The sequence below is a fragment of the Ursus americanus genome, chromosome 19 (genome assembly GCF_024610735.1).
Source record: "Ursus americanus isolate L20-20 chromosome 19, mUrsAme1.1.p, whole genome shotgun sequence".
Taxonomy (NCBI): domain Eukaryota; kingdom Metazoa; phylum Chordata; class Mammalia; order Carnivora; family Ursidae; genus Ursus; species Ursus americanus.
In genome coordinates, this window is record NC_142145.1 from 55,298,542 (window position 1) to 55,324,336 (window position 25,795).

General features: G+C 43.5%; 1 protein-coding gene across 4 annotated transcripts in view; it reads left to right on the forward strand.

Annotated features, from left to right (window-relative positions):
• Positions 1 to 25,795, forward strand: part of PTPRM (protein tyrosine phosphatase receptor type M) — a 745,411-nt gene that overhangs the window by 624,130 nt on the left and 95,486 nt on the right. For all 4 annotated transcript variants that reach the window (XM_087869969.1, XM_087869970.1, XM_045781827.2 and 1 more), the window contains one exon: positions 22,151 to 22,238. In XM_087869969.1, the coding sequence (XP_087726095.1) occupies positions 22,151 to 22,238 (88 nt within the window). The remainder of the gene's footprint in view (positions 1 to 22,150; positions 22,239 to 25,795) is intronic.

Sequence of the window (25,795 nt, forward strand, 5' to 3'; positions counted from 1 at the left end):
AGTTATGTTTGTTCCAGTTTTTCTTCTTCCCTCCATCCACTTTTTTTGCCTATTTATAATTAATCGTATTTGTATGTATCATTCTATTTTTTCCCTCTACTAATTTGGAAATTGTACACTCTCTTTTGTTTTACAAGTCACTATAGAAATCTTAGCATGCATATTTAAGTTTTAAAATCTAGGATTAATTTAAGTGCTTACCTTATCCTCATAGACCTCTTTCTTCCACTCTAAATATCTCATGACAAGGAAATTCCTGACAACCAAGATTGCCTGGGATTTGTAGCATCCACAAGGTAGTATTTCTTTAACTTGCTCATTCATGCATTGCCGGGTGTTTCCTGAGGACCCTCAAAGCTAGGCCCTAGGATTAAAAAGGTGAATAAATCTTGGTTTCTGTCCTTAAGACAATCCCTTTTTGTTTTCTCCTCTACAAGTACCTAGGAACCTACCCAAAGCTGTAGAACTTTCTTACATCCTAAAATCGCGTTTTCAACCTAGTCATCACATAATTCCAGTGGTTGTAGGGTTGCAGTGTTGCATGTAACAATGTTGGCCATGCCTCCCTTGCAACTTGGGCCTCTGCTGTCCTTTGCTTTTGTTACTCATGACAATTGTCACACTAGGCCATCATCATATATTTCTTCCTTCCGTTACTGGAGATGCTTTCTTTCAGAGCCAGTCACTGCATTTCTGTCATCTGAGATAAGACTCCTGACCTCTTTGCCCTGGTTTTGCTCCTTGCCTTTCCACATAGGACGTACATGTGAAAGGGAGTGAATACCCCCAATTTTCCTTTATCACATGAATCTCTCCAGTCTCAACCATTTGTGTGAGCACCTTGCCAGCTCAGTTTTCCTCTCTGGTTGCAAGGGTTTTGAAAAATGGGAGTATATGTTCTATTCCGTGTGCTCAGTCACCTCTTCTCATGCGTTCTGGGGCTCATCATCCATCTTCCTCTTTCCCAGCACTGCCCCACAGCCTTGACCGCAGCCAGGCCCACAGTCTCCCACTGCAGCTCCCATTCCTCCACCTCTTTCTTCTGATGCTCAGGTCCTTGTTGAAAAGTTCTCATTTTCTAACAAGATCATCCCAGTGGAAACATCTCCCTCATCATCAAAGGTTGGGGGGAATCAGGACTACAGTAGTCATAGCTGGTGTATGTGGGTCTGTCATTCATTGTTGGACTGTAAGTCTGATGAACGGAAAGGAGGAGAAAATGGAGCTGGATAAACAATTTAAAATGAATGGAAAAGTACTTTGCTGAAGAGCCCTGTATGGCTTGCCCATTTTCCTCCACCCTTCTGAAATTCCTCTGGATGCTCTGTTAGCCTGCGGTCCCATGATGTTTCATTTCAGCATCCAGAGCTTACATGGTGGGGCAGCTGACCCACTCTCAGTGTGCCTGCGACCATTGTCACTGGGCTCAGAGCGCCGGTGCCCCTGGTAGGTGGAGCTGGCTGCCATTGCTCACTGTCAGGCAGCTCCCTGCTTTGCTGGGGAGTAAATCTTTCATGGAGTCTTCGGTGGTTTATGCTTTGTGTACGGTCTCGATGTCCAATTTCCTTGTCCAAATTTTTGTTTATAGCTTGGCACAGGTCTCATTAATATTATTGACCTCTTAACCATTTTAAAGAGCATAGGGTGGGTTGCAGAGCGTGGAATTTGATCTATTTTGCACTAAATAAAAATTTTAAATTTATGTGTTTGAGTTCTAGTCATGATTACCACATTGGTCAGATAACTTTAGTGCATTTTTTTAAAAAATGCCAATATTTGACATCAGTGTTCCCATAAAATAAATAAATGATTCTTCATAATTGATTTTCCAATGCTTTTCCCATGTGATTCTTTCCAATAGTTTTCCCTCCAAAATTGTTTGAGTAGTGGCTGTCACGATTCTTGGCAATTATGTCAAAACAATTTAATCAGTGTTTGAGCTGTGCTGGCATTGCTCTTGGAAGACCATTTTTCAGTATGACATTCCTCTAAGCGTTTGTTAAACAATTAGACCTATAAACACTTTTCCCACAAGGACCCTCAGAAGTACCTCTAAACATTCAGAGCCTCGGGGACAGAGTCTGTGGACCACTGTAAGCGCCAGAACACCCTGTTAAGAAAAGTTAGAAAACTGAGAACAGGGGTAGATAATAGTCTAGTAGTTCCCTGTCCTCAGGAAACATTCCTGCAAGAGTTTGCATGCATAATTAATCAAGGAAGAACTCATTGGGGTTTTGATTGACATCAGATGCCATTCCAGCATCACATGTTGAAGGCTCACTAGCAGGGTCTTCCCATAATTTATGGGACACATATGATTATCCTTCAGCCCACCGTCATCGTGGAAAGCGTGTTTCTTCTGCAGTCTGCAGTGGGTAGATGCTGTAAGAAAGTGACTGCATGAGAAATGAGTAGTTGATTTTAAAACGGTGATTAAATGGATAATAAAAATCAAAGCATCCTCTTTCAGATATGTCCATTTGATTTATGGGGAGGTTAATAATAGGACCGTAATGGCTCCAAGAGTCTCTCATGTGTTCAGACCTCTGCAGGAAAGCAAATACAGAAGCAGGTAGGTAGAGAAAGGGCTCTGATGTTTAGGCAAGGCATGAGTGGGGGCAGCGTGTCTTCAGATCTCAAGCCATTTCCCAGCATCCTCCGGCACTGCCTTGCATGAGGGCGCACTCTGCCCTGGTTGTCCCTTCTGGCGCACCTCTCAAACCCTTCAGCTCCTCATTTAGCAAAGGGGATTAATGTCTCCCTCATAGGGTTGTTGTGAGATTGGTGTTTTGTGTACATACTTCTGTGTATGCATAAATAGATTTTTTTACCGTGTTGCAAACTGGGTCCTTCCATCCTTGGGTCCCTGCCACAGCCACCTGGTCACCACCTCTAACTCAATCACGTATTACACCAACACCAGGCATCGCTGTCTTGAATAATATTTCACCCACTGAAATATTATGCACTCCCTCGTGCTTAGAAACCTCCAGGTATGAAGTGCTGGGTGGTTATGAACTCCCATCAGTGAGCTTTGCCCCACCCCTCCTTATAGCCTTTAGTAAAAATCATTCGCTCAGGTCAGATCATCTCCTCCCTTTCCCTTGCTGTCACAGCTCCGTCTTCGTAGCTGGCATCAATCGCTTGCCTCTGCTTGGAGCCCATTTCTGTCCCTCTTCTCCCTTCCCATGTTCTTCTGGTTGGTTCTACAAGGACTACCTGGACCATCTCTGTGAAGCCTTCCCCATCCCACCCATCAAGTCCTCTTGGATCTCTCCTTTCTCCAAACCTTCACCACACATGAGAGTCCGGGCCGTGTAATTTGGCCTGTTTTCTGTTCTGTCCTGTTTGCTGTCTGTTTCATGAATGTTACAGCTGAGCTGTATCTTCCCCAAGGATGAGGCTTCCCTTCTTTGGTGTGTGTCTGCAGTGTCCAGCACTCTGCATAGCACCTATTAGGCACAGTGGTTGAACATTTAGGGCAAGGAACTCTTTACAGGATTGTCTTATGTCAGCGCAGGCCCGTGATGCTGAAGTTTAACAACCTAATCATTATAATTTCATGGTTTTAAAAATTATTAGAACCAGGTAGTGGTGGGCATCTTCATGGTGCTAAAACTAATCAACACTTTCATCGTAATAGCCACTAACATGACTTGGGCATCAGTCCTGGGCCAGGCACTGGGCCCAGCATTTCCTCACTTAGAGCTCCCCACACCCTCCTCACTATGGACATGGGGGAATCCAAGGCTTAGTGAGTTCCATCTCCTACCTGTGTTGCAAAACTCATGAGAGGTGTGGAATTTGAACTCAGGACAGCTGACCCTAGAGCCCATGCCACCTTCTGGCTACAACAAAGAAGTAAAATCTCCTCCTATAAAACTTGAAGGGATGGAGAAAATGAGACAGTTGGAAAAGGGGTTCTGTGTGTACCAGATTCCCAGAATGCTTGGCAACCTTCTTTCAATTGTGAATGGCAGGTCATGATTTCCTAAAATATAAACAAATAGTAGAGTGTTGGAAATTAAGTTTATTGACTGCATTACTATAGGGTATTGGTGCAAGAACTTTTATCCTGCAAACCAACCTTGCTTTATTTCTTCCGTATATGCACTTTTCACTTTATTTGAAAGTCAGACTTGAGTGTAGACTTGCTCCAGTCAACACGGAAAGGCTAAAGAGAGGGAGGTGGGCTCATCCTTTGGTGCTGGCCACCCATGGGTGCATGTCCCACCCAAAACACTGTAATGCTTTTTTCAGTAACAGAGCAGTACGTGTGGTCAAGTAAAGGAATAGTGGAAAGGAGACATTGCAATTATTTGTCAATGTTCGATGTGTAGAAATAAACATATTTCAAAAGTCAATCTCCCAATGATACAAACTTTCAGAGTTTAATTGAAATCCTCCAGGGTAAACACAAGCTTTAATTAATCAAGATTTGTGAAAGCTTGTTGCTCTTTGTTTCTGTGTACATATGTGTTTTCGCAAGTTCTCTTGGCGTGGTGAACTGGAAAGCATGCCACTGATGATCACAGGTGTGCTGCTAGAAGAGCTACAGCTTTTTGAATATTTTGTTTCTAGCACAACAATTGCCTTTAAAGTATTCAGGTAACAATGATTCAAATGGAAAAGCCAGTATATCTTGTGTGCCTATAACTTTGCATGAGTAGGAAGAAAAGTAGGATATGAAAAGGAAAAAAAAACTATAGAAAAACATGAAGATGTCTGCAGGTGGGATTTTGGTTTCTTGCTATAAGACATCTTGGCATCCGAATGGGTTGGACATACTATTTCCTTAGCACTTTGTTTGGCCAACCTCCTATATCTGCTCAAGATACACCCCAAATGCAATCTGAGAAACCACCGAAATCAGCGTCCCATGGATCTAATGAAAAAGAAGAGCCTGGAATCTTTGTAAAAATAATATTTATGTAGCAGCAGCCAAACCTTCCTAAAAATGTTTATTTGGGGAATAATGCAAAACCAAAACCACCTGCTGTCTCCTGGGCTGAACTTCTGCCAAATTTACAGCAGCTAATTTCACGTGACTGCACAGGCCTAACGAAGGACGTTGGAGGATAAAAAGGAAGAGCTGAAATGTACATCTTCAGTGTCCTTGCAGATCTGATAAACTGCTATACTTCCCCCAACTTATGCAAAACAGAAAGTGAAGAGGCATAGTGCAGGAAACTAAATTATACATAAAGTCATTAAACCTCAGCCTTCACTTCTGATTGAGGGATTGCTGCAGTCGTCAGTGAGAGCTGAGGCAAAATGAAAAAATAAATAAATGAAAGACCTGATCACATTATGCATTTCAGTGGAAATGTAATTGCTTATAAGTTCATTTGAAGTTCTTGGGTACGTGCAAAGAAGCTGCTGGAAATAAGGAAAGGGCTGTGCCACATGGCGTCCTGGTGAACCCTGTGTGCGTCCTGCAGACCTGATGGGCGCAGGACATAAGGAGGAGGCTCTCCGTGGGTGCTGCTGCTCAAACCTGCCTATCGTGATCAGCCCCAAACGCTCCCATCTGTTGAGATGCTCACTCTTTTCCTCTGGTCTTCTGCCCAGAGATGTATTTATGTGGATAACATACACTGTTGACTCCTCTGTCAAAGGGTTTTGCAACTGCCTCCTCTGTAAACATGTCTACATAGACAAACTCTTTAGGAAGGTTGTGAAATTGCCTTTTTCGAAGATCATATATCCTGGAAAATGTTCCCATCTGTCAAGGATGAACTAAATGTGAGCATTTTGTAAGGATGGCCATGCGGTAATGACCTCTCTTGGGTCATCTTCTACCACTAGGAATACGAAATGGGAAAGTTGGCACATGCAAGGCTTCATAGCTTTGAGGCCCGACATGGAGAGCTGGAGAAAGAAGGAAGGCCCTTTTCTGACCCTTAATTAACTGCAAGGACTCGCAGATCGCTGCTGGCTTTTCGGCATCCCCATATAGTTCTTAATTAATTCCAGCTGCCGGAGTAACCCACAGTATATCATGACAAAATAAGCCCTACCTGAGGTGCGGGTTAAGAGCCAGGGTAAGCCAGCAGACCACAATGCCTTTCATTTGACGCCGTGTCTAGATGCTGTGGCAGAGGGCTGTGTCTGCCTCTGGAGTAGGCCTGTTCCAATCCACATGTCGTAGGACTGTAGTATTGAGAAAGATGTCTCCCTACTTGCATGAACTATGGCTTGACTAAGAAATCAGTGATAACAATCCTCCCAAAAATTAAGACTATGAATGCTCGCTGCGGAAAAGATGTGCAGAGAAGCAGAAATTGCATGTGCCTATCCAGCACCAAATGAGCCTGCAGAGGGAGAACCTGTGTCTTCCAGAGCAGGTGTTCTCTGTTTCCTGCACACAGGTGACTTATCTTCCCAAAACATCCCGCTTGCTTTACTCCCGTCAAGTGGGCACCAAACTAGCCTCAGCGTAACAACTGGCTTTCCAGGTAGTGCCCCACTGCACATGGCACCTTGGGCACGACAGACACGCGGAAAGAGAATATCCCGTTTTAAACTTGTACGGTAGCAGTCTGGGTTACATGTCAGAGTCACTTCAGTTTAATATCTGTGCACCCTTACCTGGAAGCAGTTCATGGCTAAGTGTGCTAAGTGTGCTAGAATGCTAGGGCTGCCATCACAAAATGCCCCTGGCTTAAGCAACAGATACTTATTTTCTCACAGCTCTGGAGGCTGGAAGTCCAAGGTCAAGGTGCCAGAAGAGTCGGTTTCCTCTGAGGCTTGCAAATGGCCACCCTCGTGATGTCTCTTCATATGGCCATCCCTCTGTAAAAATGTCCTCTTCTTAGAAGGACACCAGTCATAGTGAATTAGGGCCCACCCATTTGACTTCATTTTAAAGTAATTACCTTTTGTATTATGCTAAGCGAAATAAGTCCATCAGAGAGAGAAAAATACCGTATGATTTCACTCATATGCAGAATTTAAGAAACAAAATGGATGAACTTTCTGGAAGGGGAAGAAAAGAGAGGGGAACAAATGACGTGAGACTCTTAACTATAGAGAACAAACTGAGGGTTGATGGAGGGAGGTGGGTGGGGGATGGGCATTAAGGAGGGCACTCGTTGTGATGAGCACTGGGTGTTGTGTGTAAGTGTAAGTGATGAATCACTGAACTCTACTCCTGAAACCAATATTGAACTGTATATCAATTAACTAGAATTTAAATAAATGAATACATACATTCATAGAAATAAAGTAACTACCTTTTTAATGGCCCTGTCTCCAAATATAGTCACACTCTGAAGTGCTGGAGATGAGGGCTTCAACATGTGAATTGGTTGGTAGGGAGAATGGGGGGGCCGGGGAATAATTCAGTCCATGGCACTGATAAAATCATATTTCTTATTCAGGAAATCTGAGAGATCTTGAAATTTGAGACCCAACCAAGGGGATTTCTCTGAGAGGTTAGACCAGGGAATTCTCTGGCAACTTATGCCCAACAGCCCCATTGGTATGTCCCATCACTTGAGCTGTCCAATATGGTAACTACTAGCCACATGTGGCTTTTTTTTTAAGATTTTATTTATTTATTTGACAGAGAGAGAGACAGCCAGCGAGAGAGGGAACACAAGCAAGGGGAGTGGGAGAGGAAGAAGCAGGCTCCTAACGGAGGAGCCTGATGTGGGGCTCGATTGCAGAACGCTGGGATCACGCCCTGAGCCGAAGGCAGACGCTTAACGACTGTGCCAGCCAGGCACCCCCACATGTGGCTATTTAAATGAATTTAAATTGAATTAAATTTAAAATTCAGTTCCTCAGTCACCCTGGCCTCATTGCAAGTGCCCAATAACCACAAGAGGCTAGTGGCCCTTGTATTGAATAGCACAGATTAAGTACATTTCCATCATCGTAGAACCACCATGACCTTCTGTTCTGTGTCTGGAAGTGCCATGCTCATCGGCTGTGGTAGTCGTTAAGGAAACCCTGCAACCAGTATCCTACAGCCACCTGCTTTGTACCCAGCTCTGTGCTATCTGGGTTAAAAGTGGGGACATAGACCCTCTCTTCAGGCAACACATACTCTAATTGTGGTGATAAAACAACATAAAATGTTATAGACCAGATCTGTAAAGAAAACTTAAGTAGCACATACTAATAGCTACAATAGAATTTTGGAGGAAAAAAATAAACATCATTGAACACTGGAGAAGAAAACTCATCAAAGAGGTAGGTTTGAGCTGAGTGACACCAGATCAACTTTTAAAGGCAAGGCAAGCAAAGCAAGGGCCCCCTGCTACAGCAGCATCAGAGCTCCCAGAATCAGAACATGGAAAGACATGGACAACAGCCCTTATCTTGGACCTTCGTTAATGGTGTTTTCACTTCTTCCTTTTTAGCGTAGCTTCTTAGCTTTTCTTGTTGCTTTCTCAGCCTTTGCTGTCATTCATTAGTACAACCTCTGGCTCTGGCACACCCTGGCAGATCCATAAAGATTTCCTCCATTCTAGTGTCTGCCCCTAGAACGGCTCTGTCCCCCTTGCCCACAGTCAGATGCATGCTGCAGGGTTACCTTCATGACCGCCAAGGCAGTTGAGCACGGCCCCTCCTAGACGGTCAGCAGTCTGCACTATCCAGTACCATGGCCACTAACCCCCTGTGCTGTTGAGCACTCTCAACGTGGCTGGGGTGACTGGGAACTGGGCAGCAGGGCTGGAACCCCTTTGGATAGTTTAGGGAGCTTTGCTGAGCCAAATAGAGAATCAGCAATGTTTCAAAGAACATCGACATTATTATAGATAATAATATGTATGAGATGTTATGGGTAAAGCACCTGCAAAAGTATTTAGAACACAGCAAGTGGGCTCACTTGTTATCTTGTGCTGTGATTAATGTCATCTAGTCTATTCTTACCATTATCTGTTGTTCTTATTAATACTACTGAATTGATAGTTTATTTTGATTTCACTAAGAGAATTCCTATGTGATCAAAATCTTTTGAGCCAAAGTTTCTTCCTTATGACACTTCTTGGCAAAAATTCCGATCCCCTTTCAGGAATTTTCTTTGCTGAAGCAACAGTGTCTGGATATTGTGTGAAGTTCACTCTGTTTTATGATGGAGCTGGTAACAGAGGTCCTCCAAGAGCATATTAGATCCTTGTTGTTTGCATTTCAAAACTGACCCTCAAATTTACTTTAATTTACTTTCAACTCTCTTGCCTTCTCTAAAATATTTTAAGGCAGTACTTCTAATGGCATGAAGCATCTTATTTTCAGCTCAGTCCCAAACCTTGTCGGCCTAAATAAAAAAAATTGAACCATGTGCCCCTCAGGTTTTAATCTAATATCTGGTTCCTTGAATTAGGGCCAACTCTCCATTTTTTAAAGCGTCAGCAGATTCTAAATACAACTTTTGGCTACATCCTTTTAGCATCTGACCTTGATTCACTTAAACTAATTGTCCTTTCAGCAGATTGTGATTCTTAAAAGCAACAACAACAAAAACTATACTAAAGAACGTTAGAGGGATTTTCAGAATTCACAGTACAGTGCCCTTCATGTGAACTGTGCCTTTTCAGGATTACTCTTTCAATCATGATGGTAATTTATTTAAAACGAGGCATGAGCATATAATTTTTTAAAAACTTTTTTAAGAACCAGGCCTCAAAAATAATAAATTCAAATTTAGGATGTAGGAATTTTCCAATTTGTCATTGTCACCTATTGATTCATTAATACCTGTGGAACCACTCCTACGTGGCAGGTAGACGCTCAGTGCTGAGGATGTGCAGAGGCTCGGTCCTCCTGTGGGGCTCATGGTCAGGTGGGAGACAGCCGTCCATGCTCCAGTGCCCTGTGCGTTTCTGTGAAAGTTCTACGAGTTATATACATTATACTGATAACATGACAGTTATATGGCATTTTATACGTACAAGCCCCTTACATGTTCTTTTAACTGAAATCCATTGGTTTTAATATTAAAAGCCATCCCATTAAGTAATTTAAATTGTTACAGTATTCCTATTTATAAATTAGAAATCAAATTCAGTAACTAACCTGTGGTCACATTAGGAGTCAGTCAGAGCTGGGATTTCAACCCAAGCCTTCTGGTCCTAGATCCCACGTTCTCTCCCCTTCTATGCCCGGTCTTGTGAGCCAAGCTTGATGGCGAGTTCCAAGTCCTCCCCAAGCGTGAGATGCAAACAACCAATGATGTACCAGGTGGCTTTCTAGGAGGTCCACTGAACTACAGGGTGGGAAGGTGATTACCTGTGCAGTTAGCTCTTCAGCCCTGATTCATCGGGGAGCTTTCATTTGGAACAAGAGTGTCTTCTGCATCTCTTTCAGCGAACGAAGACTCAGAACACATCCAAGCAGTAGGGCCAGGTGGAAATTAACACTTTCACTGTATTTCACTGAAATTAACATTTTCACTGTACTTACTTCTTTTATCATCTTTACCTGCAGGAGGTGCCTTGGCTTTCCATTTACTGTAATGATATGAAATTTCATTTCCAAATAAATGTATTTAAATGTGTAAGAGTTAAATTTAAATCCTGAAATGAATTAGAGGAAAGAGGTAAGGGGCGAGGGAAATAGTGAAGGTGGTGCACAGTGACGCAGATGGCGCTGGCTCCTCCCCCAGCATCGCTTGCCCTCCGGATTCCTGTTTTCTCTCTCCCTTCACCCACTTGCAACTTCCCAACCCCAGAGCATCTTAATGAGACAATAGCAGTTAGTAGGGAGTACATTCAGATGAACAGAGCGTTCCACCCAAGGTCTGTGGTAAGAGGATTGTAACCAATAATGTGAGATCTATTTTGAGAGATGAAGTAGTTCCTTCAGGATTCCCTGTGGAGGGTGTGAGAGGCTCTGTGTCTCCGGACAGGGGATGAGGGGTGTGGTCAGCACCTTGTGGAAATACCGTGCCAGGATTTCTGTTCTGTGCCTGGTACAGGCTCATTGTTTTGACTCTGTTTGGAATCTCCTCCTCACACCCACACACCAGGGCTGAAAGCAAGACTTGCCGCACAAGAAGTAGTCTGCGGACCTCTAAAGTGATGGCGTCCCCAGTCTTCAATGAGATGATGTTTGGTGAAACATCAGTCAATAAAGGAAAACAGCTAGGACTCTAATGTCATAATGGGTTATAATTTTCAATAAAAATGTTTGCTTTTAAGAGTAGAAATTGAACTTTTGACAGCATACATTGAAATGCAATTATTCTTCACTAAACTATTTGAAAAGGTATTTCTAATCTTTATTTCCAAATTTCTAAAGTAATTCTTCCTTCTAAATTTTTTATCTTTAATTGCCATGGCTTAGGTACTGCAGGAAGAGCCTGGGAATTGTGCTGATAGATTTTATAAATTAATAGATGTCAAAAAGAGAGCCACAAACCTCTCATTAAAATTTCCTTTTCTATTACGCTTATTCATTTCCAAGCCTGTCATGTCTAAAAATGTATCCTTAGATTTTTAGTCGCATTTGATGAGTCGATGTGCTGTGATTTCTGAGGTGAGGACATTTTAAAACTCCCCACTTTCCAAGAAACACCATGGAAAGGATGTTTGATTTTTCCAGAGAGGGGCAAGAACAAAACAATAATCACCCTGCTTCTACATACTTTATAGACTCAGCAGAGGAAAAATGTAGACCCACTAGAGGAAAAAAATGAAAAGGATTATTGTCAGGGTGACAGTAACAAAAATGGCAGCAACGTCAGTAAGAATTTATTGCCATCAAAGCCTGAAGCTTTACTATTAGAACCTGAGCAGTAGTTGCTAGCTCGCTGATTGAGCACTTACTGTGTACTAGGTGTGTTGTGCACGTCGGGTCTCTCAGTCTTCATGACCGCCATGTTGTCAGTAGAGAGGCCTGGCTGGGTATTCAGATAGGAGAGTGCCAGGTGCCCAAGTGTGTTTTTAAAAACTCACTCTGGAAGAAGTGTATAAACTGGCGGATGGCGAAGCTCCCAGATAGGAAGCTACTGCTGCAATAATGCAAGCAAGAATAAGGGGAACTCAGTGTTTCTGTCTCGGAAAGAAAAGAGCAGCTAGATTTCTACAGAAGCATCTATTTGTTCTCTAGATGTTTTAAAGATTCCTTTTTCCAAGAAGGGACTCTTGCTCGTCTCCAAAGATCTGGGCGCCTTTAGCCCAGGGTCCCTGACAAATCACTCTTTCAAGGCAGGTGCAGAGGTAGAGGAAATTACAGTTCTGGAGAAGTATTAACATCTCAAACCCTGGCAAGATCTGCATCAGAGAGGAAATGGAAATTGCTCTTTCTGAACTGTGGGTGGCAGTCCTGGAGAAAGGACTCAAAGCCAGAGTGATTTAGAGAAACTTCGAAGCTGTCAAATTAGTTGCTTTCGCCTGCTTTTAAACTAAAGCAGTCCTCTCATTGATACTATCTGTGAAGAGGCACTCACTGGCATCGCTGTTTTGATACCCCATCCAATTACTGTGGCATCCTTGAACTCACCAGGGTAACAGAGTGAGGACAGGGCCAGGTCTCAGTTCCAGAATCTTTGTATATTGATTGATCTCATGATGTCCCCCATGACCAAGAGGTAGGCAATGCCCATCTCAAAGAAGCAAACTTTAACCCAATTTTATCTGTGGAATATAAACAGTGCTATAAATCCCTTCTGCCATGTAGTCTTCACTGTGTGTAAGGAGCAGAGGCCCTCTCAGGACCATCTAGAAAAGTGCACCTGCAAAAATAGCCCTGGAGTTTCAGACTGAGAAATGTCCTCATCATGGTGGGCCCTTGACAACCACTTTGAGGGGCAAGTGCCAGGGAACCAGGGACTCCCCAAAACTCGAAGCTGCCTCTGCGGCATCAGTCGGTGTGCGCTTCCTCGTGTGTGTAGAATAGGCATCCATCCCTGAGAAAGTATCTCACATGGGCGGGGGGTCCTCGGGGCACGACTGAGAACACAGACCTTTGTCGCTAAGCGTTCTTCCAGGGAACAAAGAAAAGAAGGATGCAGGCCACAAAAGGGTTGAATATCCCCAAACAACTATGCTGTGCCTCTTAGAATTAGTGCTCAACCAAAACTCACCCTAAATACATCAAGATAGGCCCCCTTTTACCTTACTTTATTTTTCCTTCCCTTCCCCTATGCTCATCTGTTCTGTTTCTTAAATTCCACAGGTGAGTGAAATCATAAGATAATTAATTGTCTTCCTCTGACTTAGTTTGCTTAGCATGATACACTGCAGTTCCAGCCACATGGCAAGAGTTCATTCTTTTTGATGGCTGAGTAATATTCCATTGTTCATACATACCATATCTTCTTTATCCATTCATCTGTTGAGAGACATTTGAGCTCTTTCCATAGTTTGGCTATTGTGGACATTGCTGCTATAAACATTGGGGTGCACGTGCCCCCTTTGAATCACTATGTTGTATCCTTTGGATAAACACCTTGTAGTGCGATTGCTGGGCCATAGGGTAGCTCTATTTTTAACTTTGTGAGGGACCTCCACACTGTTTTCCAGAGTGGCTACACCAGCTTGCATTCCCACCACCAGTGTAAGAGGGCTTCCCTTTCTCTGTATCCTCACCAACTTCTGTTCTCTAGGTTGTTAATTTTAGCCATCCCGACTGATGGGAGGTGGTATCTCATTGTGGTTTTGATTTGTATTTCCCTGATGATGAGTCATGCTGGGCATATTTTCATGTGTCTCTTAGCCAAAATATCCCCCCTTTAAAACCACGTCACCATGCGTCAGTCTGTATAATTCCATGGGATATTGGCCCCAGCACGGAATGTTCAGCAAGAGCCAGTCCTGCCCAGTTACCATTTTCACCACTTTTCCTCCATCACTCAACTGAAGAGTATTTGTCTTTCTGGCCACTTGATCAGTGGTTTTTCAGATTTTTTTCTGCTCCAGTACACTTGAGGGGTATGTCACATGATCAGCGGGAGCTTAACTATTGAAGTGATTCTGAAGGTGGCAAGAAAAGGGACTTTGAAATTGGGCACATTTAAAGAAGAGCCGTAGATTGAGGGTCCCTCCGGAGTGCACATAGCTTCACATCCCTGGGAACTCTCTGTGCCGATGGTATAGAGCTGTGTGTAATCAAATAGGCTTACTCCATAAAAAGTGGAGACTAGAAATGCTTGGTGGCTTATGACCCACGGCCAGAGTGATTTCAGAATGCTCTGTGCGCAGTGCAGTGCAGTGGGCACAAAGCCACGTGTTCTCGGCCAGCTTTGTGGCCAAGGAGCAGCACAGAGTCCAAAGCCAGATGGTCTGGGGTTCAGGTCCTAGTTTCTGCTCACTGATTACCTGATCTCAGGCAAGCCACATCATGCCTTTGATCCTAAATTCCTTTATCTATGCAATAGGAATAAAGAGAGACTTACCTGAGAGATCTTTAAAAACCCCATAAGCATATATTTTTCAACAGGAAATATATAACATTGCTGTGAAAAGTCACTCATTCAGAGTAATATTCACTAGAATAAAAAACATGCTCTAAAACTCAACCAAATGTTGGGGAGGGGGCTGTTTCTGGGCATGAAAACATCATATAATATTTCCAGGCTGCAAACCTCAATTCCATTATCAAAAGAAAACGTGATGTTATACAATATGACTATTGCCGAGATCATCACATGCCTGCCTGGATTGTCTTGCAAAATAGAAGAATTCTGCAAAATTGGGAATTGGACTAAGTTTCAGTAAAACGTGGCCATTTGAAGTACCGAGGCCGATTAGCAGTGTTCTTTAAAAATACCAAGCAGAGTTCCTATTCAGATTTCAGTTGATTTAGACATCACGCTGTGTGTGCGTCTAGATGCTGGCCTATGCCCTGCCCCCACATCTTTTGCCCTTAAAGCATCACAGGCTCCCTCTGGCTGCTCTCTCCAGGACACTGGCTAATGACAGTGACCAAAGATCACCCTGGGGCAGATCTTGGGGCCACCTTCCCATCAGCACTCCACTCGGTGGCCCATCCGGCAATTTTAGGTGTCTTCAGCTGCCTTAGTATGATAGCAGTAAATAGTTCATGTGGCCCCAATAAAATGCAGCACCCGGAAGAACCGGAAGAAGTATGTGCAGAAAACACAGAAAGTTCAGAGACTTTGCATGCCCCAGCGAGTTCATCTCCCATCTTCCAGGGTGATGGCTTTAGTCATTTTATGTGCCCAGTTTTATTCATATGAGAAAGGGAGGAAAAATTCCATTTCAGAAGCTTCTAAAAAAGCTTGACCCTGCACTGCCTGGAAACATACTGTACATTATGTTCAGCCTTGACCTGCATCCCTTTCTTCCTGGCAGCTTTTCTGGTGAATAGGAATTTTTTTTTTTTGCTCCTTTTTTAATATCTAGGCGCTGTGGCATTTGTAACAGACTGCATCATTTTGGAGCAACGCTCTCTCGAGGTGGGCAACTGAGATGTATAATTATATCCCGTGGAAAATGATAGTGGTGTGTGGGCTGGGGGAGGAGGTTATTGGATCACAAAAACATGTTTCCCATTCAGAAAAAAATGACTGTATGTGGGATGTTCAATTTCCTTCTGCTTCGTGCCCATGGAGAGCCCAGCATCTTAAAGTGGAGAAGTCATTGGTATTCACTGGAGCTTGCCTGGTTTCATTTTTATTGTTTCTGAGACTTATTACTCTTTCCGAGTGGTTCCCAGGTTTGCTGCTTTTTCTCAGTATATATGAGCTAAGGTAGTCAGAGGAAACACTTTAATTACATTTTAAGTAGAGTCAAAGCATAAGTATATTTATGAAAATTCTAACAGAAGGTGCAGTGAGACCATTAACTTAAATCCCCAAAATACATAAAATGTTTTTTCATAATAAAAAGTCCATCGTTGGTGTGTTAAATTGTATCTGCATATTAAAAATCTGCACTAAACACTAAATATTGCCTAAATGTCCATATCGTATTTTAAAACCCTCTTATGAAAAGTGTCCTGGGAGCGTGGGCTGTCATCGTCTGTCTCCCAAGCTTGTCCTTATGTGGCTGTCCCGAGGATATGAAGTCACTGGTTGCTATAGGATGATTTTAGCCGTTCTTCCCTTACCCATCACATTGGCTCTCTCTCATTGGACCTCTTTTGCAAAAGCGCGCCTGTGCTTTGGCTGGATGTGGTTTTAGTGAACCTGCTCATAACCATCAAGCAAAAACTACGAGATGAGAGATGAAGGAGTGAAGGTTGTACTTCCACTTAATATAAGGTTTGTCTCAGACACAGGGAAATGTAAGGGGCAGTAAGCAGAGAACCCCCCAGCCAGATGCCAGATGTTGACATGTGCTTAGGAATCCTCTGGCTCCTTCGAGGAAGGGAGTTCTTTTTTTTTTTTTTTAACATATGGTGTATTATTAGTTTCAGAGGTAGGATTCAGGGATTCATCAGTTGCATAGAACACCCAGTGCTCATTCCATCACGTGTCCTCCTTAATGCCCATCACCCAGTTACCTCATCCCCCTAACCCATTCCCTCCAGCAACCCTCAGTTTGTTTCCTGTGGTTAAGAATCTCTTATGGTTTGTCTCCCTTTCTGATTTCATCTCATTTTACTTTTTCCTCTCTTTCCCTATGATCCTCTGCCTTGTTAATTAAATTCCACATATGAGTGAAATCATATGATAATTGTCTTTCTCGGATTGACTTATTCCGCTTAGCGTAATACCCTCTAGTTCCATTCACGTTGTTGCAAATGGTAAGATTTCAGGGTTTTTTATGACTGAGTAATATTCCAGTGTGTGTGTGTGTGTGTGTGTGTGTGTGTGCACGTATGTGCATGTGTGTGTGTGTGTGTGTGTGTTTCTCATGTCTTCTTTATCCATTCTTCTGTTGTTGGACATCTGGGCTCTTTCCATAGTTTGGCTAATGTGGACCTTGCTGCTATAAACACTGGGGTGCAGGTGCCCCTTCAGATCACTCTGTTTGTAAGGGAATGGAGTTCTATTTTCTCAGCACTAGGAGAATTCAAAACCTCGTTGGCTTTACTTTCAACAAATCTGATAGGAGCAGCCCTTCTCTAGATACCATGCACAGTATGTGGTGATAGCTCATGTCCCAAAAATATTGGTTCAGAGTAGAATTCTTCTCAAGACATTCAGGCAATTTATGTAATTTTAAATGGACACATAAAACTTTTGACTATCTTGAAGATTAAAAAAAAAGATAGCTAAAGAACCTTGCCCAAAGAAAAAAAATCCACAGAAGAAAACCACATCAAATGTATGTTGATTTGCTTAATTTATTAAACAATATTTAAGTGCCTACATGAGTTGATGGATGCTAACTACATTGCAGCAGTAATCATTTCACAAAATATGTCACTCAGGCCCTTATGCTGTACTCCTTAAACTTATACAGTGCTGTCTATCAAATATATCTCAGTAAAACTGGAAAAAGAAAAAATATTTAAAAGCCAAAAGTTATGTGAAATAGAACATAATAGAATGAGTGCATAGCCAAATTACTTAATTTTAGTCAGATGTGTTTCACTGGTGGGTTTATCAGGGACTATCTGTCCATCTCATGGTTTGCCAAAAAAGAGAGAGAGAGGGAGGTGGGTCACAGATAGTCAAAAAGGCTTGGTCTAGGAGCACCTGGGTGGCTCAGTCAGTTAAGCATCTGCCTTTCAGCTCAGGTCATGATCTCAGGGTCCTGGGATGGAGCCCCACTGTCGGGCTCCCTGCTCAGTGGGGAGACTGATTCTCCCTCTCCCTCTGACCCTGCTCGTTCTCTCTCTCTTGCTCCTCACTCTCTCAAATACATAAATAAAATCTTAAAAAAAAAAAAAAGGCTTAGTCTCTTGGGAGAATGAGGAGTAGAGGAAGTAAGTATGTCTGCTGCCTCTGGAGTCACACGTCTATGCCAGCTCTCCCTGTGGACCAGACAGGAAGCAATATTCCATAGCCTCAGTGACTGCATTCCTGCCTTGGATTTTTCTTGCATAGAAGTCCTAAACCTGGAAAGCGAGGGCTCACAGTGTGGAAGGCCTATGTATCATATCATAGTCTCTTGGACTGCCCAATGGCTCTAGAGTTGTAGATAAAGTTTTATTTTCTAACTAGAAATTTAAACAGGCAATGTATGCCAACAAAAACCTATAACATTTAAAACTGGGTCTATATTAGAAAATAAAAAAATAATACTAATCACCGTAACAAAAGGAAACAAAAGCCAAGTTAGTCAATCCAGAAAGCCCTTTTCCTCTCTCTGTGCTGCCTATAGGCATATTACTTATTTTCCAAGCCAAAGATAAGGACATGTGGTTCTAATAATTGCAAATGTATTCAGAAGGAGATTGGCTATATAACTGGAAGCAGAACTGTTCCAGGAAATGCAAGACCCAGTCACAGTGTCCACAGGGAGTCAGGTAACCATGGATGGCACTAGTCATTTCTTCTTTTTCTTGGAGCAGCTCTTTTTGTTGTGTTTTGTTTTGCTTTTAAGAAAAAAATAACATTTTGCCACTTAAAAGTAATTCGCATAATTCCTGGATAGGGAACTGGGGAGGCTCATGGCAAGAATGCCGTCCGATTTCTGCTCTCCTGCTGCTGCTTCCCTGCCATGATCCCATTATCCTATGAGATAAGAAAATTTCCTGTTTTGTAAAAGTAATCAACAGTTAAATGAAGTTTACATGACTTCTTTCAAAGTCTCTTGTTGTAAACCTTCATTTAGAGATAAGGAGATGTGATCAGGTGTGGAAAGCAACTGTTGGTCACGTGTATTTAAGTAGGTGTAACACCGTTTCCCCCTTGGAAGTCTTTGTCAGGGGAGGGGTAGTACCAAAAGAGAAGTGGATTAAGAGTCAAAAAACATTGAGGTCTGACCCGGGCCAATGTGTTATGAGTTGGTGGTGTTCCTTCTGCATCTCACGTCCCTCAGCTTTTAGAGCAGGGAGGCATCTCCGTGCCTGACCACTCTCATGAGCTTTGGTTGGGACAATGGACTTGTTCATTCTGCAAACACTTAGTACGTGCACCTTAGCAAGTGCTTGGCGTTGGAGAGCACGTGAGCCCCACCTTATGAAAACGCCCTGAGCTACGTGCCCTGCTCAAACGTGAGGGTTATCATTTCATTGTTGGTTTCTGTCTGTTTCCTGGTCACCAGTTACATGAGAACAATGAGATTAAGAGAACAACGAGATTAAAATAACTATTCATAAAAACAAGGGCTATCACGGGGCACCTGGGGAGCCCAGTAGGTTGAGTGATTTGCTCTTGGTTTCTAATCAGGTCGTGATCTCAGGGTTGTGAGATGGAGCCCTGGGTCAGGCTCCGTGCTCAGTGGGGAGTCTGCCGGACCCCCCCACTCTTTCTCTCTCTTCCTCTCTCTAAAAATAAATCAATAAATCTTAAAAAGTAAACATTTTATTTTTTTTAAAGATTTTTTATTTATTTATTTGACAGAGATAGACAGCCAGCAAGAGAGGGAACACAGCAGGGGGAGTGGGAGAGGAAGAAGCAGGCTCCCAGCGGAGGAGCCTGATGTGGGACTCGATCCCGGAATGCGGGGATCACGCTCTGAGCTGAAGGCAGACACCTAACGACTGCGCTACCCAAGCGCCCCCAAAAATAAACATTTTAAGTAAATAAATAAATACAAATAAGTTGAAACAAGGGCTGTCGTATCAGAAGGCCTGAGGTTGTCACAGATGCTAAAGAAACAGCTGTGATGTGCATACCATTCCCCACAGGAGAGCATCTTCTTGTGGGAGAGGGAGGGGGTTCGTATGGCTTTGCCTCAGGTGACCTGGGAACGTTATCTTTACTAGTTGTACAAGTGCCTCTCCCCCAGTCCACTGTTCATACTCTCCTTCCTCTCTTTCTCTCTCTCACAAACACACACACACAAGCACACACTCACACACACACACACTGTGATAATGTTCACCCGTGGATTCCATAGATTCTCCTGAAAGACTTCAAGGCCCCTCACAGAGGCTGTTCCCTTCTTCATCTTCCTACGAAAAAATAAAACCTGAGAACTTTTAGATGGGTGGAAAAGGCAGAGGGAATTGAAATTGGCAATTACATCACGACACACTCAAAGTAGAATTAAATTGTTATGCGGGCCGTCAGATAATAGTTATTACTCAACTGTAAAATAATTGTCATTCACAGAGTAACAAAGACACTATTCAGAAAAAGAGTATGACTCTAAAAGCCCTGAAGCTATTTTTAAATGCGTATATCATAGCAGAATAGAAGTTACATGTCTGAATAAATCCTTTATCATATATGGTCTTGCTCTTGAGGGAATTAGCTAGTGATTTTTACTGCTAGTGTTTCTATTGACTTAATGTATTAATAACCTGAAAATGTTTTTTTCCTTGTATTTGACCTGCATCCTGCAGTATTTACCCTTCAGTTAGCAACATACGGTGTGACTCTATTAATAGAGCTATAGGTATATAGTTCAGCTGATCCTGGTCTGCCGCCGTGTTTCTCAAAATGATAAATATAATGTAAAAACTAGTATGGCAATAAGGTGTCAAGGGTGATCATGACTAAGGTACCTGAAGTTAAGACAGGCAATTTAAAACTGTAACACTTATGTTCACAGTGTGATTTCTTCTCTCTTGCGTGTCATAAAGTGGGGGGTGCTCCTGCTGCTTTGTTGCATGCAGAGACTGGTCCCCGCGGTGCAGCGCTGGGACAGGGCTCTCTTCCAGCCATGCTCTGATGGGCGCTGAGCTATACGGTCACAGCAGGATCAATACGCATCAGGTCACGGAAAAGGCATGGACTTCACAAACTGTACGTAGGCAGATTTTCCAAGCATTTGAGCCCCTCGCACACTTCAACTGTGCGAGTAAAGCTTTATCTTGAGACCATCACCAAACACTGCAATCGCTCTTTCACTTCATAACGAATTATTGGATTCCTACCACGAGGCATTGGCTCTACACAGACAACAATGACAACCACACAGTCCCTGTAAAGTCTTACGGAGTTTCTGAGCTGGTGGCAGAAACACTAGAATGAGCTGAGCACCATCCGAGGCATGGTCAGGTCCTGTGCGGGCTGCCAATGGCGAGGCTCTCTCGTGGGGTCTGAGAGCGGGTGTATCCTACCCCCCACAGCAGGAGTCATGCAGTTTAGCCAATGAGCCGGAACTGGACTCGTAGAAGGAGATAATAAATGGGTTCTGTTGAACCACAGACTAATCACTGAATATTGGTAATGGTTGGAAATGGCCAAGATGGCCAAACACTGTAAAAGAGACAGAAATTACAGGCTTCAGTTGAAAAGAACTTGAAAAGCCATTCTGGGCGTTTTTGAGGGTGTGAGTTCCTGATACCACATTCTCTGATCTAAAGCATCTCAGAATGGTGCTGTCTTCATCCGCTCGGCCTTGATGTCTACTTCCTCCTCTCGTCTTCTTTCCCAGTTGGTACCAAGAAGTACAAGAGTAGCCGTGGCAAAGACAAGAAGTCAGTCTGACTAACTGCTTCTTGCTTCCATCCTTCTTCCCCTGACCTTTTACGTACTTGGCTACACAAGGATAAAAGGCAATGTGACTTAAAGTGGAAATAAAAGTCCCAGATTTTGTTTTCATCTGTGACCTGATACCAAAGGACATTTTCATTATAACTTGAACAGAAAAAAATATATATCTGACTAATAACATGAAGATTAAAAATCCTGGGCCTAATAATGCCAAATCCTTAAATAAATGGACATCTAAGCTCCATTAGACATGAAGAGAAAACTCTGGCAGAATTTATTACAGGATTTTAGCCTTGAAGGCATGAAGTCATAGCTTCCCTACCTTCACAATTTCAACCAAAAATCACCTTCTTTCAGTTAGCAATTGGGAAGAAAAATGAAATCTTTGTATCTCTTAAAAGAGTAATGAAAAATGGTAATGTAATTAAGAAATTGAGAGAAATATTCATTTTTTCTGTCTCAAACTAAAGTAGGATAGAGTGAACACCACATTTTAATGGATTGTACAATAAATGATGGGTTCACTCTTCAGCCCCCCATCTGTGTGTGTAATGTATTAAGTAAAGGAAAACCAAAAGCAAAGCAAGGTATTTAATCCGTCCTCTCATTCCTGTGAACGTCCTTTTCCTTTCTTGACCCTTGCCGTGCACTTCTTCAAAACAGCCTCCATCGTTAAGATCCCGTGTTTACAGCACCAAATTGTCATTCTTTGTGTCACTTTTCTCTTTCTTCCAGAGCTTCTTTGAAGGGCAGTCTGCACCATGGGACTCCGCTAAGAAAGATGAAAACAGAATGAAGAACAGATATGGGAATATCATTGCCTGTAAGTGTTGACAGTGTAATTGTGCTGTGGTATGACTTTCTTCTCGCATCTGCTAAGATTGACCACCAGCCTCACGCGGTGAGAATTTACAGTGCAATTACCGCCTTCGTCCTTCTGGAAAAGCTGGTGTTATGCTCGTGTTAAAGAAGGGAAAAACTACCTAAATACCCCCACTACGTCAATGTGTCTCGCTGTGGGGCTAGTTTTACTTACAGATTTAAGGTTTGGGTAACATAGGTAATGCTAAAATGCTGAGAAAGAAGATGCATTTTAGGAGTAAACATAATAGTCCTAATGTTTCCCAGCTGCTACATGAGAATGAGTAGAAATAATGATGTGCAACACGCCTTAATGCAAGGAGCTCAGAGTTCTCAGCAAGCATTAACTCATTAATCCTCCAGACACTCGGGTTAGGTAGGTCAGTAATAGCCCCGTTTTAAGGACAGGAAACTGAAACTCAGAAGTTAAATGATAGTCCCCATATCACAACACTCATTAGCTAAAGAGTGAGGATTATATCTCAGAAATTCCCAGTTCCTGTGAAGCTGAATGTTACCAATCCATAATGCCTTGGACGGTTTTTAAATCGAGCCCAACCTCATTAATGTTCCGTAACGATGCTGAGACGCGTGGTAGATTAATGAGCCTCCTTCTCCCGGGGCTGGAGCCATCCATCCCCTGCATGAAACTGCTCCAAGTCACATGGGACTGCCCCAAGGTACTGACGGGTACTGACAGAATTCATACTATTTCTGAAGATACGTAAATTGAGACAAACAAGCAAACAAGCCAACGATGTGGGACTAGAGCTGGAGAGCTTGTAGCTCCTAGTGTCTTACTGCTATTGAGAGAACAAACTAGAAACGTTTGGGTAGTCCAGGGAACAATGTATTAGCTTTATTGATTGTGAAAGTGCAGTGAAATTTTATTTGTCTTAGTTAACATTTCTTGGAAGGACAGGAGAGACTGCCCGAGAGAAGTTTCTGTGATTGTAGAAGTGTCCTGTGTCGACGTTACCCAAAACAGTAGCCACACGCCCCATGAGTACTTGAAACGTGGCTGGTGCCACCGAGGAACCGAGATTTAAATTGTATTTGACTTTAATTACTTTGGATTTAAATAGATACATGAGACTAGTGGCTCCCACTGTGGGACAGTGCAGATGGACAGTGTGTTTTATTGTGAAAAGGGGGGGCATGGTTTACACATAGCAGGAATGAACGGTCCTGACTGTGCATGAGCACGCCCTGTTCTCCCTCTGGCCGCTCCTAAGTCCCAACCACTGGTGTTGCAGGCACAAGTGCTGGCTTCGCGTTTTGTCTGTTCGTTGACTTAGTGCTTCGAGTGGTCGTGTCAGAGCCCTTGTTAGTCAGAAGGTGCTTCCCTAAGATCTCAGGCTTCATTGCCCCTCAGTGGATTCAGTCAACACTTGGGAGCACCAGACACCGGGCCCCACAGCGAGGATTCCAAGGTGACAGGGATGAATGTGCCCACCCCCAGGACAGGGCAGAGCGGGCAGGTAACAGAGCACTGTGCCGCCGGTCCCATGAGGTGATAGCGCTGGTCTGGAGCTGTGTGTGCAGTGCCATCGGGCTCAGGGAAGGAGAACCTGACTTCTCACCGGAGAGTGGTCATGGGAGGAATTGGTTGACCAATACAGATCCTTCCAAGTTCCTTCATAGTCTCTGGGAGCAGCTAAAGCTTTGCACTGTTAGAAGGATCCAGATTTCTCATAATGGCTTACAGGGTTCTCTCCAGGAGTTCACTCAGCACTGCAGCAAACTCCAGGGGCGTTCACAAGGTGAAATGGGGAGTTCCCAGCATGCTCTGGGCCTCCCTCCATACCAGGTGGTCCTGCAGTCCCCCTGACGTCCCAGATGTGGCCTCCTGCTGCCCGCACAGAAGGCAGTATCAATGTGCGATTATCCGTGTGCTCAGCGATGCAGCCACCTTTGCTCAGTAGAACTTTCAGCCTGCTCCTTCCTGATGCCGAGTTCATCCCTGCACTTGGTGGGCACTTGAGGGATATTGCTGAATGTTGAATGAAAAAGTAATAAAAGCTAGCATTTGTTGAGCACTTCCTATATGCTAGACGCCACTGTAAGCACGTTCCACGTGTTAACTCACTCTCTCCCGTGAAACAGGTAATGCAACAGGTAACTGTTTCTGTCTTACAGGTGAGGCAGCGGAGGCATAGAGAAAGGTTACAGGATTAATAAGAGGTGGAGGCAGGATTCCAACCCGGGAACAGCTTTTATAACCGCTGTGCAGTGCACGGCTGGACGGTTGCCCCCGCCGGCTTGCTACCACGCCTGAACTTTTCTCCCTTCGCGTCATGGTCTGCAGGAGCCGGTGTAGGTGACAAGAGGCAGCTCCCCCCTTCCCGTAGGGCCCTCCCCCCCTTCCTCTAACCCCTGCAGACCCCTGTAGAGCAGTTCTGGAACTGCCACTGCTCAGTCTCCTGCAGAAGCTCCTTGTTGACGACTTTGGTCGTCAATTTTCTAAGAAGGATAGTGGGGGCAGGGTCTCATGTACGGATTAGTTGTTAGCCTATTGTCATTAATTGCTAGCTGAGAATGGGTGCTGAGGGGAACAGGATGTCAGAGGACATTTAATAATGATCCGGGGGTGGGAAAGGCAATAGGCGACAGGACCGCCTATATCCTGCCTGGTCTGGCCTAGGGGACCACTGGCTGGACGGCACTGGTCAGCACTTTGGAACATAGGGTAGGAAGAGAAACAGAACCAAAGATCAGCATGGTCTAACCTACCTCCCAACATGATTGAAATAAACATTTATACTGCCTTTTTTTGGGAAGACATTGATAAGGCACTAATTCTATACAAATATAAAATATTTTAATTCTACTAAGTACTGTTCTCGTCTTCAAGTTGAAGCATGGTGAGACAAAAATGACCTGCCTGTGATCACACGAGGAGGTAGTCGTCCTTTTGTGATATAAAACATATTTTTTTCTAATTTAATTATTTGGGAAAGTTTGTTTTTATAGACCCAAGTAGAGGTATGGCCCCTCCAGGCAAACACGAGAATGGCCTACATTGATTGCTTCTTTTCTGTGAAAGGTCTGTAGGCTCTCCATGGCATTCCAGATGGATTCTCTCCTATAAAGTTCTGTTCAGCCTCCAGAAGCCCCACCCACCTTGTCTCTACCTTGAGCTTCTGGATATTGGGTGTGCCTCTGTTTTCCATAGAAACATTTGGATATCATTCCTCTACCTGGTTTCTCCTCAGGCTGGGCTGAGAGTGTGTGCTCAAATAGACGAAATAATTTATCCCTTCATTCAACAAATATTTCCTCATCACGTACTATTTGCCGGACAATACTCTAGGCACTGTTACAGAAGAATGATTAAACATAATCGGGCACTGCCCTCCCAGCCATTACCATCCAGGGCAGGGCTTGGCAGACTCTTTCTGAAAAAGGGCAGATAATAAATACTTTAGCTTTGCAGGCTGGCCAGTCTCAGTTCAAAGCATAGATGCGGGTGCTGACTCATGGTGTAGTGAAGAACAGCTCCCGCTGGGACAACTTCAT